Source organism: Equus quagga, chromosome 11, assembly GCF_021613505.1.
Source record: "Equus quagga isolate Etosha38 chromosome 11, UCLA_HA_Equagga_1.0, whole genome shotgun sequence".
NCBI lineage: Eukaryota > Metazoa > Chordata > Mammalia > Perissodactyla > Equidae > Equus > Equus quagga.
Window position 1 is genome coordinate 27,303,177 of NC_060277.1, and position 25,666 is coordinate 27,328,842.

The 25,666-nt window shown below is 36.3% G+C and overlaps 1 protein-coding gene across 6 annotated transcripts in view; it reads left to right on the forward strand.

Annotated features, from left to right (window-relative positions):
• ATG5 (autophagy related 5) overlaps positions 1-25,666 on the forward strand; it is a 121,146-nt gene that overhangs the window by 41,329 nt on the left and 54,151 nt on the right. For 5 of the 6 annotated variants that reach the window (XM_046676999.1, XM_046677000.1, XM_046677002.1 and 2 more), the window contains 2 exons: positions 2,585-2,747; positions 22,430-22,483. In XM_046676999.1, coding sequence (XP_046532955.1) covers positions 2,585-2,747; positions 22,430-22,483 — 217 coding nt within the window. The remainder of the gene's footprint in view (positions 1-2,584; positions 2,748-22,429; positions 22,484-25,666) is intronic. The other variant, XM_046677001.1, reaches the window with a different exon arrangement.

Consider the following 25,666-nt stretch of genomic DNA (forward strand, 5'->3'; position numbering starts at 1 on the left):
CTTTTTAATAATAGCCATTCTGACAGGCATGAAGTGATAATGGTTTTGATTTCCATTTCCTTGATGATTAGTGATGTTGAGTATCTTTTCATGTACCTGATGACCATCTATATGTCTTCTTTGGGAAAATGTCTATTCAGATCTTCTGCCTGTTTTTTAATCGAATTGTTTGTTTTTTTGCTGTTGAGTTGTATGAGTTCTTTACATATTTTGGATATTTACCTCTTGTCAGATATGTGATTTGCAAATATTTGCTCCCATTCAGTAGATTGCCTTTTCATTTTGTTGATTGTTTCCTTTGCTGTGCAGAAGGTTTTTAGTTTGATGTAGTCCCACTTGTTTATTTTTGCTTGTGTTGCCTTTGCATTTGGTGTTGAGCTTCCAATATTATTAATAGATTGAAGGGGGTTTTTTTTGTTGTTATTTCACTTAGTTCAGTGTTGTTTGGTTATCTCGAATGTGTCTGGACATTCCAGACCATCTGGATTAATATTTTAATTAAAGGACACAGGTAATATCTTAGTAAATAGTATCTTTCGGACCACCTCTGTAAAAGTGAAATTGAATTTAGTTTATTGGGCATTCAGACTTGGAAGGTTAATGAAAGCAAGTAAGCATGATGTAAAACTCACTGCCTTTATCTGCAAGAATTTAGACTGAATAAATGCACTTATGCACAACTGCTAATGTAAGAGGTTAGAAATGTAATGAATCAAGAGTCTGTAATTTGATTGTGAAGCTGTTAAAAAAAGATTTCTCACCCCCACCCCAAGCTAATCATGGAAAGAGGAGCATTTCCTGAGTAGGAGCGGAGGGGGCCTTAGCTGGGACACCTGTCACTTTATTCGTTGTCACAGTTAATTCAGCTGTTGTGGCTGTCTAAGCAGATATGTCCTCTTCTGTTTCCCTTGAGTTCATTTCACTACAGAGTTCACCTCTCTGCTAGATAGAGGTAGAGCATTCTCTGTTGAAGCATAGATATGCAAATATCTGCACTCTCTCGATGGACCCTCTCATTTGCTATCAAGACTAGTTATTTGTAATTGTCAGCTGTGAAGTATAGGTATTAACATCGGTTAAGCTTAGAAACCTGCAAAGCGATGGAAGTGTGGGAAAAGCAGAAATTCAGTACCTTCTCTGGTTACAGAAGCCATTGAGGGGATTAGCAGCCTATGTTGAAGCAACACTAAAAAGTCGTGGGATTTTTTTCCCCTGACTTCTCAAACCACTGTTTTGAAAAATCGTAACTCCTCTTTGTTTTAATCAGCTGGCATACAGTTTAAGAAATTATAATAGTACTCAAGTCTAAATAGGTCATACATTCAAATGACATGAAAATACTTTCTTTGGAATATTAACTTTCTTATTTTCTGCCACTCATTCATAACCAAAGTGGACAGATAGCATCATAGGGAAGTATGCAATATCTGAAAAAGCCATTCTAAATTTATAGATCAAGTATAACAAAGTTAAAATTTTCTTATATAGAAATGCTCATCATAATGCTAATCCATTTGAATATAGCAATTGATATTAGGTACATTTAATTCTTTACCCCCATCAGGAAACCAGGACAAATCCCCTCAATGTAGCTTAAGCAAAGCAAATGCAGCTGATCGTAAAGTCCATCAAGGCAGAGACTCTCTCTCTGCTGCCCGTATCCTCTCCTGACCTTTAGTTTTGCCTTTCTAGTTCTCATTCTCCTTTTTACTTTCCATTTTTACAAAATTTTTATATTTTCTCACATTCTTTGCCTTTGTGTGCATATGTCTGAAAGCATCCACCTTGGTTCTTTATTAATTTCTAGTTCAAGAGCACCATGAACCTGGAATCGCTTTGTACCTAGAGAGACAATTTGATTGTCTTAGCTGTTGTCTTCTGCTCCAGGCAGCTGTGACCAGTGGGTTATTACACAGTGGCTCGCCTTTTATTCAGCAGATCTCTGAGATTAGACTCTAGGAGAACAGGAGGTATGACTGGTTATTTGCATCTAAAAAACAGACTTTAGGAAATAGCCATAGGTGGTTAAGTGCCTATTCTTTTGGTAGGAGGGCATCTACTGTTAATTTTCCAAAAAGTTTTGTTTGTATTCACGTATAAATCTTTGTGTGGACATATGCTTTTATTTCTCCTAGGTAATTACCTAGTTGTAGAATGACTGGATCAGATGGTAGGTGTATGTTTACCTTTTTTAAAAAACTACCAAATTGTTTTCCAAAGCAGTTGTACCATTTTACATTCCCACCAGCAGTGCAACAGAGTTCTATTTTGCATTCTTACCAACACTAAGTATGGTCAGTCATAAGCTGTTTTTAAAATTATTACTTTCATATCTTTTCATGTTGTTGTAATCACATATCATATTACATAAGGATTATTTGGAAAAGGTACAAAATATACCAGATAGCTAAAGATTTTCAGTTTAATTTAAAAAGTATTTGGAGTTGGACTGAAATCTCTTTACTGGGAAGGTAGGAGACAGTTTGCTAAAAATATTGGATAACTGAGGGAGATACAGTTCTTTAAGAGCTAATTTTGTAATGTGTGTGCCTGTTTTATATGTGTATTTTTCTTCCTTTGATAGAGTTTTCCGGAAAAGGACCTTCTGCACTGTCCATCTAAGGATGCAATTGAAGCTCATTTTATGTCTTGTGTGAAAGAAGCTGATGCTTTAAAGCACAAAAGTCAAGTAATCAATGAAATGCAGAAAAAAGATCACAAGCAGCTCTGGATGGGATTACAAAATGGTAAGTATAACAGTGTTTAATTTCAGAAAACCACTTTATGAAGTATGAAGTAACTATAATCCTGTGAGTAATTATATATGTTAGGATTGGTTATACAAGTTTAATTCCGACCTCTACACACAAAATTTTGCAAAGAAGCTACCTTTAGTCACCTCTTACATTGTACCCTTACAACATCCCTTTCTTCATGGATTCCCTAGCATTAGAATGATTGCTTTGCCCATAACATATGACAGTATCAGTTCCTGTGTTTAGCTTCTGGAGAAAGTACCTTTACTCCTAGTCATGATCTTTGTGAAATAGTTAATTTCAGTTAACATGCTTTGGTTAATAACACCAGTTCCCCAGCAATGTGGTTCACATTTCATTTACTACCATATATTAACTGAATAATTACGTTAAGTACAAACTTTATTGCCAGCTCTTCGGTCCACGAATCATTATATAATAACAGATATGCATCGTGTTCAGTGCCCAGTCCTGTCACTTTTTTCAGTGTCTGTCAGTGAATCATCATTACACGTCTGTTATTTAGTTCACCCACAGACAGCAAAGCATGTAGTTGTGTTGCCTCCTTGTCTCCAGTGATAAGCCTGCATAATACTTTATAAAACTAAATAATTGGCCAGGAAAGAAGAAAGTGTAGCAAAGAAACAAGTGATAATGCTGGAAGGGAAATTTGAATAGAATGTAATGGAATTGTAGAAGCAATAGCTGACTATGGGAATGTTGGCACTACTGCCATTTCAGAGACTTTAGATATGTGGCCACAGGAACTTAGTGGAGGTGAACTTTTCCACATAAATGAGGAAAGTGGTTTTGACAAAAGGGATGAAGTTATCCCAGAACAAGCACTGCTGATGAAAAAACTTGACGTTAAAGAAACTCTCGAGATATTTCATGTCATCAAAAGTGCAAATGATGACATGTTTGGAAGTTGATCCAAACTTAGAAAGGAGTATGGCAATTCACCAAGGTTTAGGAAGGATGCTTGCTCGTAGTTTTATGTTAGGAAAGCAAGCACAATTTAAACTATGCTTAAGTTTTTTACAAAGAAATAAAGCACCTTCTCAGTGTTTCTAATGTTTTAAATTACAGTGTACTAAATAATATTAGTGTTTCTTACTTTTTTGCTTTTGCTATACGTTTGTAACCAACAGAGAGAGTTTTTAATGTTTTGACAATTTTTTAAAGATCTCGAACAGTTATAATCTTTCTCATTAATTATTAAGATCACTTTGCACAGCTTTATGGTCCCTTTTCCAGTCGTGCAGTGCTACACAAAGGAAGGACTGCCTCTATTTTGTCCATCTTTGATAGTTGCTTTTGGACAGGGAGTTAGTGTAATATAAGCTGCTCTTTCGTGGCAATAACGAGAATAAAATAGAAGCAGCTCATTACCACCCCCCAAAATAATTTTTAAAAAAGTATGATCCAGTTTTATCTTTGAGACTGTATTATTATGATGTCAAAGAGATGTTTGTAGTTTTTAAAATATTAATTAAACTTTCACTATGCAAAGTACAGGGCATTATCTGTGACTTCAGTAGCACAGAAGGCACATATTTTATGAAAATGTTTACTGTAAATTAAATTTCCTCATTTCTTGTGAGTTTCTTAGCTTTGACCTGAGTTACATAGAGTTGCTCCTTAGTTTCATATTTATATGTCTGGTATTTCTCAAACGGACGATAAGCTCTGCAAACTCAGGCACCAGGCCCTTCTCCTCATTTATATTGCTCAGTCTGCAAATTCTTATAAATGGTTAAAAGAGTTTACAACACCTTAAGAGGGTGTACTTTTTTCTTTTTCTTGCTAGTTATTTGAAGATGAAATGACTTATTAGGTGACTTGTGAATAAAAAGATAGCCTAAATGGAAGAAGACTGGACTCTTGCAGAGAGAGAAGGGGTCAGAGAATAATTTAGCTTCCGAATTGAAATAAATAATGTAAACAAACATTTAAGTAGATGCTTTTGAAATCTGTTTCGAATGTGGTGAGTCTCCTCTAGAGAGCTCAGATTCAGCAGAAGATTCTAAAAATGGTTGAAATGTTTCAGTTGGGGCAGTGGAAGATTGGATATGTAGGATGATGGTTACGAGTTGTAGAAAAAACAAAAGCCTGGTTTTTAGTCTCAGCTCTGCTAGTAGCTCCTTAGGGCAACTCACTCCATCCCTTTGAGCTTCAGTTTCTTTATCTGTAAAACAAGAGAATATCTGCTATGTTCTTTTATAGGTGTCTTTAGAGGCTTTAAAGAAACACTAATATAGTTTATGTGAAAGTATTTGAAAGGAAGTGAAGCTGTCTTGATAAAAAGAATTATTGAGAAGTCACTTTGAGACTCTAGGACAGGAGTTGGCAAACTATGGTCATGGACTAGCCACCTGTTTTTATAAATAAAGATTTATTAGAACCCTACCATTTATGTGTTGTGTATGTTTACTTTCGTGCTGTGACAGCTGAACTAAATAGTTGTGACGGAGACCATGTAGTCCACGGCCTAAAATATTTATCATCTCTGACTCTTTTGGAAAACCTTTGCCAGCCCCTAGAAGGTTGACCAAACCAACAGCTCATGTTTATCATTGACTTAAAGCATGACTCAAAGTGTCACACATTCAGAACTCGCTGTAACTTAATGTATCAGACTTAGTCTAATAACTGCCTTCATTGCTGATTTTTGGCATAAAATTCCTTTTTTCCTGTTTTTGTCTTAGCCCATATTCTTTCTTAGATATGTGACTTTTTGAAGTTATCTTCATTAAGTTTTATTGAATTACATGTAAAATTGAGTTTCATTAAATCTGACTGAAAATGGTATGAGGTTAAAATATGTTTTACTCCTTTTATTTTTTTAGCTATAAATTATTTTTGTAGCTGTTATGCTTGATTTTGTTCGTACTGGTAACGATTGAGCTTACACACTCAAAATGTGGATACTGGAGACCTTGATAGTTTATTTTCTACTTTTTAAAAATTAAAATATTCATTTAGGAAATCTTTAGTTGGGTAAAGGTTGTAGAAAATATATTTTGGAGGGAAAAGTCTGAATGTTACCTACATTAAGGTAAATTGATGAAAGGTGGGTGTGGTAATTCATTTTGTTCCTTCTGCCTAGAATGCCCTTTCCCTCCTTTTTTGTCTAACTCTTCCTTATGTTTTAATGCTCATCTCTCTTGCCACCTTTTATCTGAAGCCTTTACTCTTGTATTTTCTTAGCCAACAAATATTTATTGAAAACCTAACATGTGCCTGAAACTATGCTAGGAGCTAGTGAGCATCCAGCAGTGACAGAACAAACATGGACCCTGTCTTCATGGAGCTTACAGCCAAGCAGAGGCAGAACTATTTGTGTTTTCTCGATGTCATGGCTCCTTGTCCATTTATATGCATTTTTGCTCTCATATTTTATCACAGTCTGGTATAGTTATGGTTTATGTATTCTGCCAGAATATAAGTGTCTCCTGGTTGGAGTGTATTACACATTTTTATATCCCCAGCACCTAGTCTAGTCTTAGGCATAGAGTAGACAAAATAAATGTTGACTGAATGACTATTTTATTCCTTTCTAGTAAATTCCTTTCTGTTTCCTTTATTGAAATGGATTTTATGTTTAAGAATTTTTCCATCTAAAAGAAGGTCCTATTTATTTGTGAAGCCAAAGATATCTCACCTTTTGGCTAGTGTAATTGTAAATTGGTCAAAATCGAGATATAGCAGATGGTAAATTTCTTTCATATAGAACTGCACCTGTAGAGCACAACAGCTCAGCCATGATTTAAACAATTTTTGAATACTTTCAAATGCTAATTTTAATGTTTCAGATCTCTGTGAAAGAGAAATAAGAAAAGCTTTTGAAACCAAGAAAACTCATTTAAGACATACTGTGCCTTTCAGTGTTCTTTATGGGTTTTCATTTTAGATATAAAAGTATTTCGCCTCCCTGTGAAACAGAGTTAATGACCACAAAAAAAAAAAAGAAAGTAGCATTTTTGTTATTTATGAGGCAGTTGTCAATACATGTGCAGGCTATTTTCTATTAAATGTCAGGCTATTTTTTTTAATAATCTAGAGATTTGAGGAAATCCCAAAAAAATATTTTTAACAGAATATATGACTTAGTTTTCAGCCTTGGTTTTTTGAGTATATTAAAAAAGACAAGAAAAGATGGCATTAAATAAATTCCATAGACTTTCAAATAAATGCAAGTTTTGACTGCTAAGTATATTGAAAATTTACATTGTTTCTAAATTATGGTTAATCTTTTTGAGCTAAGTAATTTTTAGAGAAATCAATTGTTTGTGTACCATTTTAACTTAAAACTGGTTTATAGGAGGAAATAGTGATCAGTGAAAGGTGACTTTTATAATAAGTCCTAAGATTTTGAAAATACTTCAATACATGATATAAAGAATGCAATGGTTCCAGCTCTTTGGAGGCTTGTATGATAGAGACAGTTGGGTTGTAACTGCATTGCTTTGTGTTTGTCAGTTGCATATAGTAGAGTAAGTATTGGACTGCAGGTTTGTTGGTCTGAGAAGGAGCATTGGACCTAATCTTTACTTTGCTGGATCTCTTACTGTTTGGCCGTGGCAGACCACTTTTCTCTCTAAGCTGGAGTTTCCATATAAATATGAATGTGTTAATAGCTCACAAGACTCAAATTCAGGGACCGTAAAGTAGTAATCACATATACCTGAATTCTGAAGATTAGATATTCTCATTTGTTTCAGAAGGACTTCTTGGAAGAATAATTGTTGTCAGTGATTTCTCTCTCTTCCCTCTCTCCTCTTTTCTTTCCTTCTCTCTTCCTCTCTCTTTCCTTTCTTTCCCTCTCCATTACTCTCTCCCTCCCTCCCTCCCTGTCCCTTTAAAGCAGGATTTAGGTGGAAGGTAATAGACTACTATACAGAAATAAGTGTGGTGTCATAGAAAGATTACTAAAACAGATGAGCTTTTGAGACTCAGCTCTGTATCTTGAAGCTTCCATTTCTGTGATTTTGTTATAGTGTCAGATACTATTCTAGGTGTAAGTGGTATGGAAGGAGTTTCCTAAGTAGAACTGTCAATAGGACGCATAAGTACTTTTCCTGAATCTTTTATCTCAATGAAAGGTTGACATTTAATAAGCTTCCTGTCTTTCTTTAGCAAAATTCAGATTTTTCCCAGTCGTGAGAACACTGGGATTACATTGTGTAAATAAGAGCAGAGAAAATAGTATAATGAGCCCTACATGCCTGTCACCCAGCCTCAGCAGTTATCAACATGTGGCCTGTCTTGTTTCATCTATTACTTTTCAACCCTTCCCCACTTTGAGTTTATAGAAGTTTTTATTCTTATATCCATTGCCACAAATATTGCTCACAGGTTTATATTCTTTACAGATTTTATACTCTGATATTTGATCAGGTCTTGGAAACAGCATTCATTATAGGAGAGTCATGCTCAGATCCTGGTAGTATGGATTAGTCAATTACAGGAACCTGTCATGTGCTGGCAGGGGACCTAACTGTGCTGGGCAGGAGATACTGGGTGAACGTGGCAGGTGTGGTCCTTCCCTCAGAGTTTACAGTCTAGTAGGGGAGGCAGACATTAAACAGATATCCTTTAAATAATTATTACATTTATAACTTGAGTTGTAGAGGAAGGAAGAAGGTGTAGAGAGGAGGGTGGTTGTGGTGGAAGTGTTCCAGGCACAGGAATTACATTGAGAAGCAGAAAAGAGTTTAAGTCCTGGGAGCTCAGAGAAGGCCATTCTGACTAGAGCATAGTGATCAGTGTTGAGAGTGGCAAGTACATGACTCTCTAAATTAGGCAGAGACCCTATCTATTCAGGGTCTTGTAGGCCATTTTAATGATATTGAACTTAATCCCCAGGGAGTGAGGTGGGGTAGGCAGGGGGCTACTGAAAGATTTTAAGCAAGAATATAACAGTCAGATTTTCTGTTTTAAGACATCTCTTTGGCTGCAGTATGGTTAGTGAATTAGAAGGGAGCAAATATGGAATTAAAAGACCAAATAGGAATCCATTCCAGTGGTTAGGCAAGAGATGGTAATTGTTTAGACTACAGATGGTGGCCTTGAGGGTAGACAGAAGTGTATGGATTTGAGAACTATTTGAGAGAATTGCTAGGACTTAGAATTGGGTTGAATGTGATGGGTGATAGAATGAGAACTGTCAAGGTTGATTCCCAGACATTTCAGAAACCATTGTGTGTGCCTAACTACCCTCATCTAGCTTACACATAGTATCCAGAAGTATATCTTTGTTATATTGTTATATTTAAGGTAAATCACTTCTTTGATATCCGGTCACTTAATAATTACTATCATGAAAGGAATGTAGGTCACTTTGATACCATACATATTTTAAAATTTATGCTGGTTTCTACTAATTACTGTTTTACTTTCTGGATGTTCAGAAACGGTTCTAAAATTTTGCTAGAGATTAGCCTTAGGCTTATTAGTTGATAAAATCCATTCATATTTTTAAGTTGAAACAATTGCTTGTCTCCTGACCTCAGGCAACTCTCCTTTCCGTTGTTTCATAAGATTATTGGCATTGGTTTTGTAATCCTATCTTTAAGTTCTTTTAGGGTTCTAATTCTCCTTTATCTGAAGACTTGCATTAATTTAAAGCAGCATACCTACCACAGCAGAGTACCTACTATTATGTCTGAGCCTCTCAAAGCATCATTTTCACTTTAGCTTTATGTTTTCACTCTTTCTTGTTTGACCATTCTTTTGTTGGAGAAAATGGAAGCTAAACAGAAGTTGAATAGTTGAGCTTTCTTTCCATTTTTTAATATGATACTATCTTCCCGAATAGTGTTCTCCATGTGTTCCTTCTTTCTTTGCCCAATGTAGTTTATAAAGTTCATTTGTTTTCTTTACTATTTTTTTTTATAAGCGTCATCTTGTGCTTAGTGTTGGCCTTTCTGCCACTCTTCTTACATGTTCCTTGTATTAGTCAAGGTTCTCCAGAGAAGTAGAACCAATTAAAAATGTGTGTGTGTGTGTGTATAGATTTATTATGAGGATTAGCTCATGTGATTATGGAGGTTTGGAAGTCCCATGATTTGCCCTCCATAAGCTGGAGACCCAAGAAGGCCAGTAGTGTAATTCAATCTGAGTTGGGAGGCCTGAGAACTAGGGGACCCGATGGTATAAATCCCAGAGAAGATGAGATGAAATGTCCCAGCTCAATCAATGGGGCAGGAAAAAAAGGGTTGAATTCCTCCTTCTTCTGCTTTTTCTTTTATTCTGTTTGGGTCCTCAATAGGACCCAATGTTCAGGATGATCCATCATCCTGATTGGATGATGTCTACCCACATTGAGGTGGGCAGTCTACTGAAAGTCCACCTATTCAAATGCTAATCTCATCCAGAAACACCCTCACAGACACACCCAGAAATAATGTCTAATCTGGGCACCCTGTGGCCAGTCGAGTTGACCCGTGGAATTACGCATCACAATCCTGCTATAACTTGGTTTATCTTTTGTGGGTGTCATTTTAATGTTAATTCGTTGGACAGGTAGTTATTGAATTCTTACTGGAGATAAAGTAGTGAATAAAACAGATGAAATTCCTACCCTTATGCAGTTTAATTACAATGGGGGAGACAGACAAGAAGTATATGTATAAATAAACTACTTTATGTGTCATATGATGATAAGTGCTATGGGAGAAGCATAAACGGAAGGTCTCACTGATTGTATAACATTAAGTAAAGATTTGAAGCAGGACCATGCCTTTATCTGGGCTTAATACCTTCCTAGGCAGAGGTAGCAGCAAGGGCAAAGGCCCTGAGGTGGGAAAATGCTAGACACTGTTGAAGAAGAAAATACTGTTTGGAGCTTTTTGAAGTTATAGATCACATAGGGTTTTTTTGCTAGGATATCCTTCTCCTCTAGTGTCCTTGTCGTATTTTCCCTCTACTTTTGAGGCCAATCTGTAGTATAGTCTCACTACTTTTTTTTTTTTTTTTAACATTCTATGTAGCAAGAATGACACTTTTCTGTATCTAGTTCTTTTCATAAGTCTTGTGGGACCCAAAGCATCCTTTTCACAGTTGACTTTACACTATTTTGAAAGCAGTAAACAAGAGACCTGTAGGGATTGGACTTATTTATATTAAGGTAGTTAGGGAAGACCTCTTTGATTTCAGGTCTATTTAACCTGAAATCTTAAGGATGAGAGAGAACCAGTCATGTTAGGAAATAGCATGTTTCAAGGACATGAGGCAAAAGAGAGTTTGGTGTGTTTTAAGGAATTGAAAGAAGGCCAGTGTGTCTCAGATATAGAGACCAAGAAGGAAAGGTGACATGAGGTGAAGTTGGAGAGGTGGGAAAGAGCTAGATGATATGTAGGGCTTTTTAGGCCAAGGAAACGAATTTAGATAAGTGCAATGGGAAGCCAGTGGAGGACTTTTAGCAGGAGAGTGGTGAGATGCAGAATACAATGTAAGAATATTTTGTCTACTAAAAGGAGAATGGAATAGAAGGAGTCAAGAGTGAAAGTAGAGAGGCTATCGCAGTAGCTTCAGGTATACGATGATGGTGGCCTTTAGGGTGACGATGGTAGAGATGGAGAGAAGTCAATAAACTTGGGGGTTTATTTTGAGCTAGAATTGATAGTCTATTATTAGATTGGATGTAAAGTTAGGGTGAAAGAAAGCAAAGAATAATTTCTGGATTCTGACTTGGGCAGCTAGATGGATAGTGCTGCTTTATACTGCGATGTGAAATAATTAGATAGAGAATAAGTTTGGGGTGGGGAACAAAGCCGAATTGAGGAGGTCAGCTTGGAGGCCAAAAGTTCGAGATATCTCTGAAACATTCCTGTGGAGATGTATTGAGTCAGGTGTTGCTAGAGTTAAGGATTGTGAGTATGGATCAGTAGATGGAAAAGACTTGATAGATTTGAATCGAATGCTGCAGCTTCTGATTTCATACTCATTTACTTTCATAAGTGCGTCTTCGTTAAGGATATGACGGTTAATTTTCCCAGTGATACAAGGCAGTGAAATATGAAGCAATTTTGGATATTCCAGATGTTTGGCAGTTCTTTATATCCACTAACCATCATGTGCTTTTCTTTCTGTATGCAGCTGAATTAGTGATTTCCATTATTGTTTTGCCTGCGATACCATAAGGTGAATAAGTTCAGTCTGAAGCTGTGTGTGTGTGGTCTTCAGGAATCTACAACTTTGTGAGAAAGTTGTTTAAAGCAAATTGGTAACCTACTTGAGCATTCACTTAAGTTTTACTGTGGAACAAACAAGTATTTTACTATATTACATTACGTGTTTTAAATCAATCTCTCAGTGTTCTACTTTCTATAATTAAAAATAATGATGGAAATCTAAAAAATTTATTATTTGTGTTTTACTGTAAAGCTACTTTGCTAGGCTTCTGGAGAAAGATTGCTCTTGAAATTACATGATTTAAATGAATAATTAAATTTGGTAATAATTTGGATCATAGCCTCTTACAGTTCTTTGAGCAGACTTGGCAGTGAACATCATGGGTAATCAAACTTGGTGAAGACATTTAGACAGGTATTTCATAATGCACTACAAATTATACTAACATAAGTTTATTGGAAAGAGTCCATTAATAACAGTGAATTGTGGTCGTATGTCCCAGAATTCATCAATGGTAGAGAATATGTTTCATATGTGAAATTCAGTTGATGTATGTATAAATCTATATGACTAGGTTAATAGTCTAAACTCTGGTAATTGAAAATATTTTTAGTGAACTCTTAGTAATACAGGAATACAAAGGTTTAGTTTGTAATGTCCTTTTAAGTAAAATTTCAAATCATCTACAGTAAAAAGACTATCATATCTTTCATTTATATTTGGTTCAGTTATAAAACTTTTAAAAAATTTATGCCTTCTAGCATACTGTAATTTTTTTTTATGTTAAATTTGGGAAGGTACAGGAAGCTTTTCCTTACGAATGTTGGTACCCTATATAGAGAAAATGCAGACAAACATCTGTCTGATAAATAATTTTCATTCTTGGAGCCATAACCTATCATTACTATTTGAATTTAGAAAACAATTCCTCTTTTCCTCTTAAAAAAAGTAACACCATACACACAAAGGTATATAAGCATATATAGTTTATGTTACTTTGTTTTTAAATGAATGTTTTGTTTTGAAACTTAAGAATTTCATGATTCTCCTTAAGAGAACAGAAAACCCCAAATGTGCTTACTTTCCTAATATTTTTTGGTTTTGTCCATTAGCTCCTCATCAATTTTTGCTAGAGCAGTGTTTCTCATAGTGTAGACAATGGGCCAGAAGAATCAGCATTACCTAGGAACTGATTAGAAATGCACCCTAGACTAACTGGATCAGAAACTCTGGGGGAGGTCCCAGCTGCCTGTGGTTCCACAGCCCTCCAGGTGGTTGTGATGCACCAACGATTGAGAACCAGTGTTCTGGAACAGGATTTCTCAACCTTGGCAGTATAGATATTTTAGACTGGATAATTCTTTGATGTTGGGGCTGTGACAGGGCGGAGGCTGTCCTATGCGTTGTAGGATGTTTGGCAGCATTCCTGGCCTCTATTTCATTCACTAGATGCCAGTAGCACACTACTCCCCACTCTCTATCATGAAATTAAAAACTGTCTCCACACATTGCCAAAGTGCCCCTCAGGGGTGAGATCAACCCATTTGAGAACCACTGCTCTAGAGAGAGGTGATATAGAGCTAATGGATAAAACCGCGTCTCCTTTGGAGTAGCAGTGACCACTTGAGGAATACCCGAGTTCTGTGCTGTGCACTTTACGTGGATTATTGCCATTATCACAGCAGCCTTGCAAGATATGTTTGAAAGTGGAAAGCCTGGGCCCACCCACTTAGGAAGTTTCTCATCTGTTTCACCAGCTCAGCCCTTGAAAACTAGTATGTTCAGTTGTTACAGTGACTCCTTTAGGCTGTATTTGGAACCGTATTCTTTAAAAAAAAAGGAATTTGGTGTATAAACAAAGTTCTTTTAACCAGTTAAGTGTTACATGTAAACTTAACCATGTGAACTTCTTATTGTAAACTTGGCCATAACTGTTTCTGGATAATGGTGATTATTTTGTTTTTGCTGAGGTGACTATGAAATGACAAATGAATAAATAGTATGCTGTCATTTCAGTAACACTAATTGTGCTTACATGTTTGAAGTAGTATGTGTCTTCTATATTTTTCCTTTTCCTTTTTTGCTTCCTTTCATCTCCCTGTTCAGCTTTCTGTGTGGCCCTTGATCTAGTTCTGTGTATCTTACCAACACATCTGTCCTTCTGTCTTACTTCTCATTTAAATTTACCTAGTCTCTGAACCATTCTTTCATTATCCTTCTAGAGTCTGGATGACCAGATACATATTTTAGCTCAACAATCTATAATTAACGCTGGCCAGTGTGTTACCTATTCCCAGGTCACTCTTTCATGCACTTTTTAACAAAGACCTAGCAATGACCTTATTGAAAATTTCAGAATTTCAACCCCCACTCTCCAACCCCCAACTCCCATGATATTCTGTTCACTCCATCACTGCCTATGCAGACCAGTCCTGACTAGTAGCTGTAATAATGAGTTCTGGATGTCAGAAGTGTGTATATTAATGATGTATTTTCCTGAACCAAAGAAGTAAGTGCAGTTCTATAGCAGTACTAATTTCTTATTATTCACTGCATATCTCTTCTCTTTTATTGCTTTAGAAACTATAGAAGATTCATAAATCCTTTTATATGAAAATCACATGTAAATATTATTAAACTACACCAGTGTTTTAATTAGCATTCAGAGAGTTGCAAGTTTTAACCTGAAAACTAGCAAAGAAACAGCCCATAAAAAAATGAGTGCAAAATAAACAAATTTGTTCATCCAAGATGTAGCATGTTCAGTCAAGTCTTGATTATTATCTTCAGAGTGGCTTTCTGCTTAAGAAGCATTTCTTCCCACAGGTCCCTTTAGGATCCCGAGTATCCTTGACTCCTCCTGGGCTTTTTTCATCTAGCTTATTTCTTTCCAGTAGAAGGATATCAATAAAATATTCCAGACAGTATTTTTGATTGGAGTTAAGTTCCATAAAAGATTTAACCAAAAAGATTTCACATTATTTTAAATTACCATAAACGACACTCAAAACTAAACTTCAAGATTTTATGGCTCTTAAATTAGCTTCTTATTTTTGTTAATATACTCCTTAGATTTTTTTTCTACAGGCATGTTAAATTGCATTTACTTTTCATTTATTTTAGAGTGAAGTTATTTTTATATAGGACTTTAAAACTCTATAAAAACATCATTAAAATTTTTTTTTTTACAAGATAACCAGTATTGATATTTGTCTACTCAGAGTATAAAGAAAGAGCAGAAGAAAGAAAACATTCAGTGGAAATTGAATATTTAGGAATGGGAAGAGAAAGAAGACAGTTTCATGGGGCTTGTTGAGTTAAGGGGAAAGGCTTTATGTTTAGAACTTTCCCCCCCAATATTTTTATTATAATTTATTTTTAGGTTTTATTACACTCAAAACAATACTGTGTGGGATTTAGATATATAAGTTGTAAATGAATAAGTTGAGAAACACTGGTAGAAGAATTTTAAATTTTAATAACTTTATTCTTGTTTTTACTCTTAAGATTCTTAGAAATCCTGATGAAACTTTTGTGCCTTACAGGATACGTTATGTACAGTCATACGCTGTACAGCAACGTTTTGATAAACAATGGACCACATATATGACAGCGGTCCCAGAAGATTAGTACCGTATAACCTGTGTGTGTCAGGCTGTGCTATCTAGGTTTGTGTAAGTGCCCTGTATGGTGTTCACACAATGACGAAATTGCCCAACGTGTTTCTTAGAATGTATCCCCATTGTTAAGCAACACATGACTGTACATCACTTATCACTAAAAGCTACTGAATATGTTTAAAATAATAGTATTTAGTCCAAAATAAACTCATTATAGGAAGTAATAAAATATAATTTGTAAAACATTGAGTTGGCCCTATTTTTTGAGGTATGTACACAATTTTAAGAATCAACTTTGTTTTATCAATGAATGACTTATTATAATAAATTAATTTTGTAGTAAGTGCCACCTGAATAATCTTAGTAGCTAAAAATTGAACTGTGACTGAATTTTCCAGTTTCACTCATCGTTGTGCTTGTCTTCGTTTACAAGGTAGTTCTTAATTGAGTCATGTTTTCAGTTTATTATCACAGTGCATTTCTCCTTGTTGTCAATGAAAAATTATACCTTGATGAACATGTTGAAGCCAATAGTACTTATTTCTGCAGCAGCTGCTGCTAACTGTTCAGTTTTGTCATCTGTAACTGCCACAGAAGACAAGATTTGTTAAACTATTACACCTGACACTGCCATGAGTTTTCAAATATAGAACTCTGGAATTTTTGATAATGTGAACATTCCATTCATTAATAGTTTCCCTGATTCCTGATAATCGTAGGTCATTGAATTGACTCAACTTGGAGTTTTACCAAGCAAGCAGAGTTTTTATGTATAGAAATGTAACACAGTTTTCTGTGGTGTGGTAGCATCTCCGAGAGTCTGCTGGCCCAGTGATCTCAGGTAAATCATTTACCTGTTTCGAACCACAGTTCAAATATATAAAATGTATAAATATATAAAATGAGGAAAGCTACCTCAGTATGTTTCTGTGAAAATCAAACAATACAAAACCTACACAGGGTTTTAAAAACGGCTAAATTCTGTGCAGGTAGGTTATTATTAATAAAAATGATCCCCAAGGTCCTACTGTAATCAGAACCTGCAACTTTTCACTCCAGCATCACGTTAGTGTTGTTTTGTTTAATACCACTTCTCTACAAGCCTAACCTCTAACTTGCTTTTTGTTTAAGCATCTGTCACTTGGTTGTCTGCCGCTGGAGGAGAAGGGCGGGATGTGGGAAGGACTGACTTGAAGCACTGCTAGTTCAAGGTGAAGGACCCTCAGACCTATTAGAAATTGTCATCATTTTATGTATGTCAATTTGGCTTCCCCAACCATATTAAGTGAAGGAAAAAACCTGTTATATACTTGTTTTGTTTTTGTTTTTTAATTCTCCGGAGTTCCCACTACTCAGGTATATAATAGGAGCAGATAAATAGTTTGGTAGATTTAACTCTACCCAGATCCTACAAAGTAAAAACTTGTTTGAGCATACTGTTCCTTCTATCAGTTGTATTCTTCTTTCTTTTCCTTGCCTGGAATTAAGCTGGAGATTCATAATATGAACTGTTCGTAAATTGGGAACTTCTTTTAAAGGGATATATTTGATGGAGCCACCATGGACAGGTTAGATGGATTTGAAATAGAACAGAATTTACCTGGAATTTTATTACCTTTACTGCATTCCTGTGATGTCCCAGGCCTGGATAGTTTTATATGCATTATCTCAGTGATTCCTCACATGAATTAGATAAACATTGTCGACTTTGAAAATGAGGAAATGAGCTCACAGAGCTAGTAAGAGATGGGACCAGGATTTGAACCTGGATCTCCGATTCTAAAGTGAGTGTATTTTCCATTACACCTGGAGGTTGTTAACTTTGGCTACCTATCAGAATCATCTAGGAGCTTCCAAAAAGTACAGTTGTCAGGGAATCTGAAACAGTTGGTCTGGAGTGGGTCCCTGGCATTAATATTTTATTAAAGCTCCTTGGGTGATCCAAGTGAGCAGCTAAAGCTGAGAAACATTGCATTACACACTGCATCTCCAGTGACCACTGGTGCCTGCCCCCTTTGAAGTTTTTGTTTGTCAACAACAGAGCACTTACACAAACCTAGATAGCACAGCCTGACACACATAGGTTATATGGTACTAATCTTCTGGGACTGCTGTCATATATGTGGTCCATTGTTTATCAAAACGTTGCTGTACAGCATATGGCTGTACATAATGTATCCTGTAAGGCACAAAAGTTTAATCAGGATTTTAGCATTGACATTTTCTCATCAGAAGCATGAGGGATTTGTATTAGAATAAAGACCGAATATTCTGCATACTAAACACTACAAAGATAACAGTGAATGTGATAAAGTATCTTTTTCTCTGTCAGTCCTATGAAAATTAAAATAGATTTTTGTTTTTATCTTATGACTTTGACGTGCTCTCTGAGTGAAGTGCAAATGAGCTTGATTACTTGTTAAATTTGTTTCTGGCCCTCTAAGTTTAGGAAGGTTATAAACTGTACTTTAGCCTAAGAGGAAAAACATTTTCTCAATTTACAGTAGTTTTGATAGGTAATAAATCAGATTATTGGTTATAAATCTATAGGTGATTTACACAGGGATTCATTTAGTTAATTAGTCTTGGCTTCCCACTGTGCTACAGCTCGGTAACTCTGGCAAACAAGCTACTTTAAAGATTGTCTTTTGGATTAAGTGAAGAGTTGATTATAATTGAAGATCATTCTCCCTTTTTTATTTTTAACATGAGCACATAGAATAAGTTGGGTTTTTTAATGTTATGGAAATTTTGAATTCCTTTTATGTTATTACTCCCCTAATTTCAAAATAAATTTGAAATAAACTTACTTGGTTGCAGTACAGTAATTGAATTCTGTCTACTTAAATATAGAGTCAGTTACTGGGATCGACTGTTGGAATACATTAAAGATGTTGAAACTTGCTGTTATGGTTTATTGGCTTGTGATGTTGAAATTAAAATTTACAGTCTGCTTTTGCCAGTACTTTGTGAGATTATTTTTAACTTTCCAGCAATATTTTTTTAACCATTTAGTTTTTACTAGCTCTGTTTATAGACCTGTGCTGTAAAGGTGTAACAATTGTGAACCTCTTATCTTCCCAGATTAACAAGAAACCTCATTTTTTTCCCCATGCTCATCCCTACTCCCTAATATATATATATGTGTGTATGTATATACATATTTTTTTTTTTGAGGAAGATTGGCCCTGAGCTAACATCTGTGCCAATCTTCCTCTATTTTATGTGAGACACTGCCACAGTGTAGCTTGATGAGTGGTGCTAGGTCTGCACCCAGGATCCGAACCTGTGAACCCCGGCTTGCCGAAGTAGAACGCATGAACTCAACCACTGCCACTGGGCCGGCCCCATCTCTTAATATTTTAAGACATGTTAGGAGAGGGAGGGGTTGAGAAGGAATGGTTATTGGATCTTAAAGGTGGTAGAGGTGGAACTTGGAGTAGCCTGCCAAGACTGGAGGTTTCCTCAGATGTTGGGCTAGATGTTCTTGGACCACCATTCCTGCCTCCATCACCGTTTCATGATATGGCTGGAGATTAAAGCAGTTGAAATTGATGCAAGGTAAATGGCAGCTAAATTGTTCCAACAGAGTGAGAAGATAGGGCCTTATGTGGTAGTCGAAAGGGTTAGAGAAAGCAAAAGAGGACGTGAAGGGAGTTTGGTGTTGTGAAGTGTTGCAGCTGCATTGTTATGGCTCTTACTCTCCCTACCTTGCCCAGCAAAGACCACTCAATTGCATAACTCCAGGAGGAAGCTTTCACATAGAATTTGATATGAGTGGTACAAACTCCCTGGCCCTGAGCCAGTCTGAGCACTCCAGCAATCTTGGGATGATGGAGTTTTGGCAGAATCACTTTCCCATTCTGGTTTTGAACTTCACTTACCTTGTTTCTAAATCTAGAAGCTCAATGTCTTCTGTTGTTGAATCTGAGGCAGCCTAAGAGATAAAACACTTATGTGGTACTTACTTTGTGCCAGGTACTATTGTATTTTGCATGTATTAACTCATTCCTTCCAATGTCTTTGTGAATATGTACTGTTAATATCATCATTTTACCCATAAGGAAATTGAAACACACAGTTTAGAAGTATCTTGTTTAAACTCACCCAGCTATTAAATGGCAAATCTAGGAAGCAAAGTCAGGCAGTGTGGCTCCAGTGTCTTGCTTTTTCCACCAGGATTGTCTACAGTTTGGGGTTTCTTCTTGTTCCCCATTTGCCTAAATCAGTCATTCATTTAGTCAGTCATTTAATAAACAGACATTGAGCATATGCTTTGTGCCAGGAACTTTCTAGGGTTGAAGACAAAAGCCTTGCCCTTGTGGAACTTATATTTTAGTTGGAGGAGAGAGACAAGAAGTAATTAGACCTGTAAATAGAGTAATTTCAAATAATGAAAAGTGTTTAAAAGAAAATAGAATAATGCTTTAGCTAGAATTATGAGGGACATCTTCTCTGAGGAGGTGACACTTCTGTTGACACTTCAACGATGAGAAAGAAGCAACTATGTGAAAATTAGAGAAGTGAGGATTGAGCTGCTAAAACTGTAGTATGGGAACAAGTTTGGGTTTTCCTAGGACAGAAAAGAAAAATAGCGTGAGTTGGAGCTTAGGAAGCAAGCAGATTGGTAGGCAGCGAGATCTCAGAGGAATGCAGGAGCCCCCTGCGTTCCAAGGGCTGAGAGGGGGCTGCCAGGCACCTGCTTCCCAGAAGGGAGGCACAGTCGGGAGGCACAGTCCGTCTTCCTGGGAGGATTAGTTCCAGGACTCCTGAGGATACCAAAATCCATGTATACTCAAGTCGCTTAGTTGGCCCTCTGTATCTGCTCATGTGGAACCCATGGAAACAGAGGGCTGACTGTATTTTATTACTGGTGTTATGGTTGTTTGTATGCAGAGTTGGGGCAGGGAGCAGTCTGCCCCAGTTGCAGGCAAGAAGGAGGTGCAGTGGATTTTTTTTTTTTTTAAATAATGATTCTAGTACTTAACTTCAAATACTCATATTGTTAAAGTACGTCATAACGCATTGTTTCTTATGGCCCATTAGAAAAATGTGTGGAAATTTATTAATGATATGATTCAATTTATGTTTTAAAAGAGCATTCTGGATGTTGTGTAGTGGAGATAAAAGTGGAAGAAGAGAGTCTAATTAGGAGGCTGTCTCAATTGTTCAGATGAGAAATGATAGTGGTTTAGGTGAAAGTTGTAGCAGTGAATACAGAGAGAATTAATTGCACTCTAAATATGTATATATATTGATTATTCTCCTTGATGCCAACTTTCCAGACTGTAGCATTTCTTTTGTAGGGCAAAGGAGTAAACGTCCTTTCTCAGTTTATCCTGAGACAGTGACAGTCCAGGCAGAACTTTCCTGGGACCCAGGGTTTTTTGCTCTTTTAATTCACTCAAACAGCAAATCCCCCAGGGTACAATCCTACTGCCAAGATGAGTGTTTGTGTACAGGATCAAGGATTACCTTCTCCAGGATTAGCACTCCTCTGAACCCTAATGCAGAGGCCAGCCCGCTGGTCTTGCCTACTTCTGTCTTCATGATGAGTTTTCAGGAGCCTTGAAGTCTTTTCAAGGCTTCTTTGCTTTGGTTAGGGCCTCCCCACGAGATACATCTCAGTAACTTTAAACCTCAAACAGAAGGGCTGAGGGAAATGTGTGGGTGTAGTTCTGTTGAGCAGCATCCAAGCCCCAGTGGACGTGCTGCCTTAGAGAGAACGCTCCCTGCCCGGGTTCAGCCTGACTGCCTTATCAACATAATTTGACTTGACTCAGAAGATGAGTTAGTTTGAAGACAGAGGTCACTTGTTTAACACACCTGCATATGGCACTCTACCAATAATTACTATTTTTTTCCCCTCCTGTTTTGCTGTACAAAGATGTTTAACATATTATATATGAAGAAATTAATTCAAAAAGGGCTATACTTGGATGTGCTTTTGTTACATGTTTTGAAAGCCTCTGGTCAAAACATTACATATATTACATGGCCACTTGTAGTACTGGTTTGAATAATACTGTTGATAAATGCAAAATTTTGTGAAGAGTGAGTTCCCTTCGGTAGTGATTTTCAACCATTTGCTTTTCTCTTCAAAGAAATGCTTGAAGTCGTGCTTGTGCTGTCGTGATCTGACATTTATCTGGGATCCTGTAAATCTGTTCTTTTTGACATCACAGATGTTAAAGACCAGGAAGCGGGTATATGTGCATGTGGAGGCCATTTCCCTTCTATCCTATACAGTCATGTGCTGCATAACAACATTTGGGTCAACCACGGAGCCTAGGTGTGTAGTAAGCTACACCATCTAGGTTTGTGTAAGTGCACTCTGTGATGTTCAGACAACAACGAAATCATCTAACAATACATTGCTCAGAACCTGTCCCCACCGTTAGTGACGCATGACTGTAGTTTGAGGGGCCCAGCCAGCAGTACCACATTACTAAATTATGTTGCTTTTACTTGTAAGTACTGTTATGGCTGATACAACAAATAACTAATTTTATGACTTAATTATAATAACTAATAGCATAGTTCCAATATTCAAATATTACTTGGTAATAGACCAATATGTCCTTGATTAATTAATATGTAGAAAGGTAGTGATACACCCTTACTCCTGTTTTATTTTAACTGTTGACTAGGTAAGTGATATGACAAAATCCAGCATGGAAGACATTTTGTTATACACTCAATCTCAGCACCAATTTTCTTTTCATTCCTGCTATTTGTATCTTTCTTATTAATAACTTTGACTTATAAAAGTTAGATTATTCTTGGTTGGAATGTTTTTAGTATTGTTGAGGAAATGCCTATATTATGTGAGAACATAACATTTTTATAAGAATATTAAAACTAATATTAATTAATATAGATCTTTTATTATGTCTTTATTCCTTTTAAACATAGTTGTATCGACTTGGTCCAGTCAGGAGATAGAAACCACACAGAGGGTTAAACAGGGTAAGTTTTATATAAAGAATTATTAAACTCTGATAAAGGAGTGACTATAAGATATAAGAAAACTGTATGTGTACCCTAGGGCTAAGGGAGGAAGGTCACACTTAAACGAGCCCCTTCCCAAGGCTGGCTTTAGAGTTTGTTGGAAAAGGTATAGTGCAGCCCACTGGATTAGTAGAGAAATTCACTGTTTTGCTGTTCTGCAGTTGCTGGTCAGTGAGGACAATCTGGAGTGCAGGCCACCAGCAACAAGTGGCATGGGTGTGCAGAGGGAATGGCAGCTCTCGGAAACTGCAGGCCAGCTGCCTGTGTGGGCCTCCAGAGGAAATCATGGTGCTGACAAGGCCAGGGGGTCTTCAGTGTGCCTATGCAGGCAGGAGCCCCTTTCTCCTGCAGCGTCCTTTTACACTCTATTGAGAAGGCTTAATGTGCTTGTCACAGTTAGATGCTTAAAGAAGTTGTCCCTTGTGGTAGTACACACATGGAAGGGTGAATTTGGAGCTGACATTCATAACATCAGTAATAGGCACAATAATATTCCTTTTTCTAGTTTAGTTTTTTGCCATGTGAGTGTGTACAAACTTTTTACTAATTACCTTTCTGTACTTTTTATTGTCTGTGTTTGCTTTTCTTCCTTTAGCCCTGTTGACACTGTGGGTCAGAGAATTCTTGGTTGTGGGAGCTGTCTTGTGCATTGTAGTCTTTTTAGCTGCATCCTTGGCCTCTACCCACTAGATGCTAGTGACACCCACATAACAGTTGTAACAATCAAAAATGTCTCCTCACCCACTGGGGAGCAAAATCTTCCCTAGTTAAGAACCACTGCTTTACACTGTGTTCTTTTCTCTGTGAAAAACAGTGTACATCTCTCTTTTAATAAAGGTTTGCTTGTGGTTTTTAACAAGTTCTATTTTTAAAAAGGAGGATATCTTAAATAATTATAAAATTTTATTTTTGGAAGGGGCATTAGAAACTAATCTAACTGCTTTATTTCATCTATGAGTGAATTAGTCAATTTTCAATTGATTTGTTTCTAGTAACCTAGCTATTTAGTTGCAGACCTAGGATTAGAACCCCAGATTATTTCAATAAAAAGTTATGTACGTAGTATTCTGTTATTCATTCTTTGATTCAAGAGCATATGTTATACATGCCTTGTGATAGGTGCAAAGGTTTAATGATGAGGCAGTGAGTAAAATTCAGGTATGCATGAAGATTCATTTTATTTAGCTATCACATTCTTGCTTGATACTTGATGATAGAGAGATCCTTTTTAAAAAGCATTGAAAGAATAATTGATTCATATTTGAAAGGACTGTGGTCAAAGGAGCTACTCTTAGCATTAAGATGCAGTTTTGTGGTTTCAACTGTTAAAACGGTTGTGGACTTTGAATCAGAAGACCAAGAATCTGGTCTTGGTTCTTTATTAAATTCCTCACAACCTGGACCTTATTTCTAATCTGTGAAATTACACTGGACTGACTACATTCTAAATTCCCTATCTTCCCAGTTCTACTGTAGTATGAACTCCCAGATTGGAGTTGAGGGTGAGAGTAGAGAAGGCCTAGAGCCTGTCACAGTCTTCTAGGACAGTGGTATAAAAAGAAACAACTAGACTTTATTCTTTTATATAATTATGAGGCCTACATAGTTTCAATCGTTTGCCAGTAAATTAGATCGAGATGAGTATAGTGGTAGAGAATGTGCTTTTAATACCAAGCTGAGCTGAAATTCTGGAGCTATTCACATGCTTTACAGAGATTTGATTCTGAGATAAATTTCTGACTATAAAAAATATTTTAAGGTAGGATTCTGGGTGAGTTACCTTGAAAAAAACCGTGCAGAATGGGAAAAAATATTTGTATATCATTTGTCCGATAAGGAGCTTGTATCCAGAATACATAAAAATTCTTATAACTCAACAATAAAAAGACGAACAACCCAATTAAAAGGGGTATAAAGGATTTGATAGACATTTTGCAAAAGAAGATATATAAATGACCAGTAAACAAATGAAAAGATGCTCAGCATAATTACACATTAGGGAAATGCAAATCAAAGCCATAAGTAGATACCACTTCACACCAACTAGGATGCCTATAATAGAAAAAGACAGACAATAACAAGTGTTGACATGGGTGTGGAAGAATTAGAACCCTTATACATTGCTGGTGGGAATGTAAAGTGGTGCAGCCTCATTGGAAAACACTTTGGCAGCTCCTGAAAACATAGTTGCCATATGGCAATTAAACATTAACCATATAACTCATCAGTTCCACTCCTAGGTGTATACCCAAGAAAATTGAAAATATGTATCCACACAAAATGTTATACATGAGTGTTCATAGTAGCATTATTCATGGTAGCCAAAAAGTGGAAAGAACCCAAATGTCCATGAACTGATGAAGGGTAAGCAAAAAAATTGTATGAAGTGTTATTTGACCATAAAAAAGAATGCAGTTATGATACATGCTACAACATGAATGAAACTTGAAAATAAGCTAAGAAAAAAAAACAGGCACAAAAGACCACATATTATATGATTCCATTTATACGAAATGTCTGGAATAGGATAGAGATTAGTGATTTCTAGGAGATGGGGGAGGGAGGAAGGGAGTAACTGTTAATGGGTACTGGTTTCTTTTTGGGAGGATGAAAGTGTTCTGAAGTTAGATGTTGCTGATGGTTGCTCAACTCCAAATATACTAGAAACCACCGAATTGTACACTTTAAAAGGGTGAATTTTATAGTATGTGAATTATATTTCAGTAAAGTGAGGTTATTTAAATTGAGACTGAAAAATTTAAAAAGGAGTTGTTTAATCAGTCTGAGATTAACCTGCAATTGAAAGTCATTTCTTAAGTGTCAGTTCCACATTTCTTTCAAAGCTTTTCCTATAATTTTATCTTTTTTTGCTGTTTAATGTTTACTGTTTGGTATTTTGACTTTTTTTCTTGAAACAGATTCTTGTTAAAATTTAGGTTGTGCCTTTGTAATGTAGACAGTAGGACCAGGGAAATCAAGACATTCATCCGTCTCTGATTTTTTTTGCCTTGATCCCACAAGTAGTCATAATCTGTTCATGGTTTCTCTTACGAGAAAAAAATGTCTGCAAATATCTAGGAAGAGGAAGCAAAATGTAGAAAAAATTGATTTTATATTTTGCTTTATGTTTAGTTATGGCAA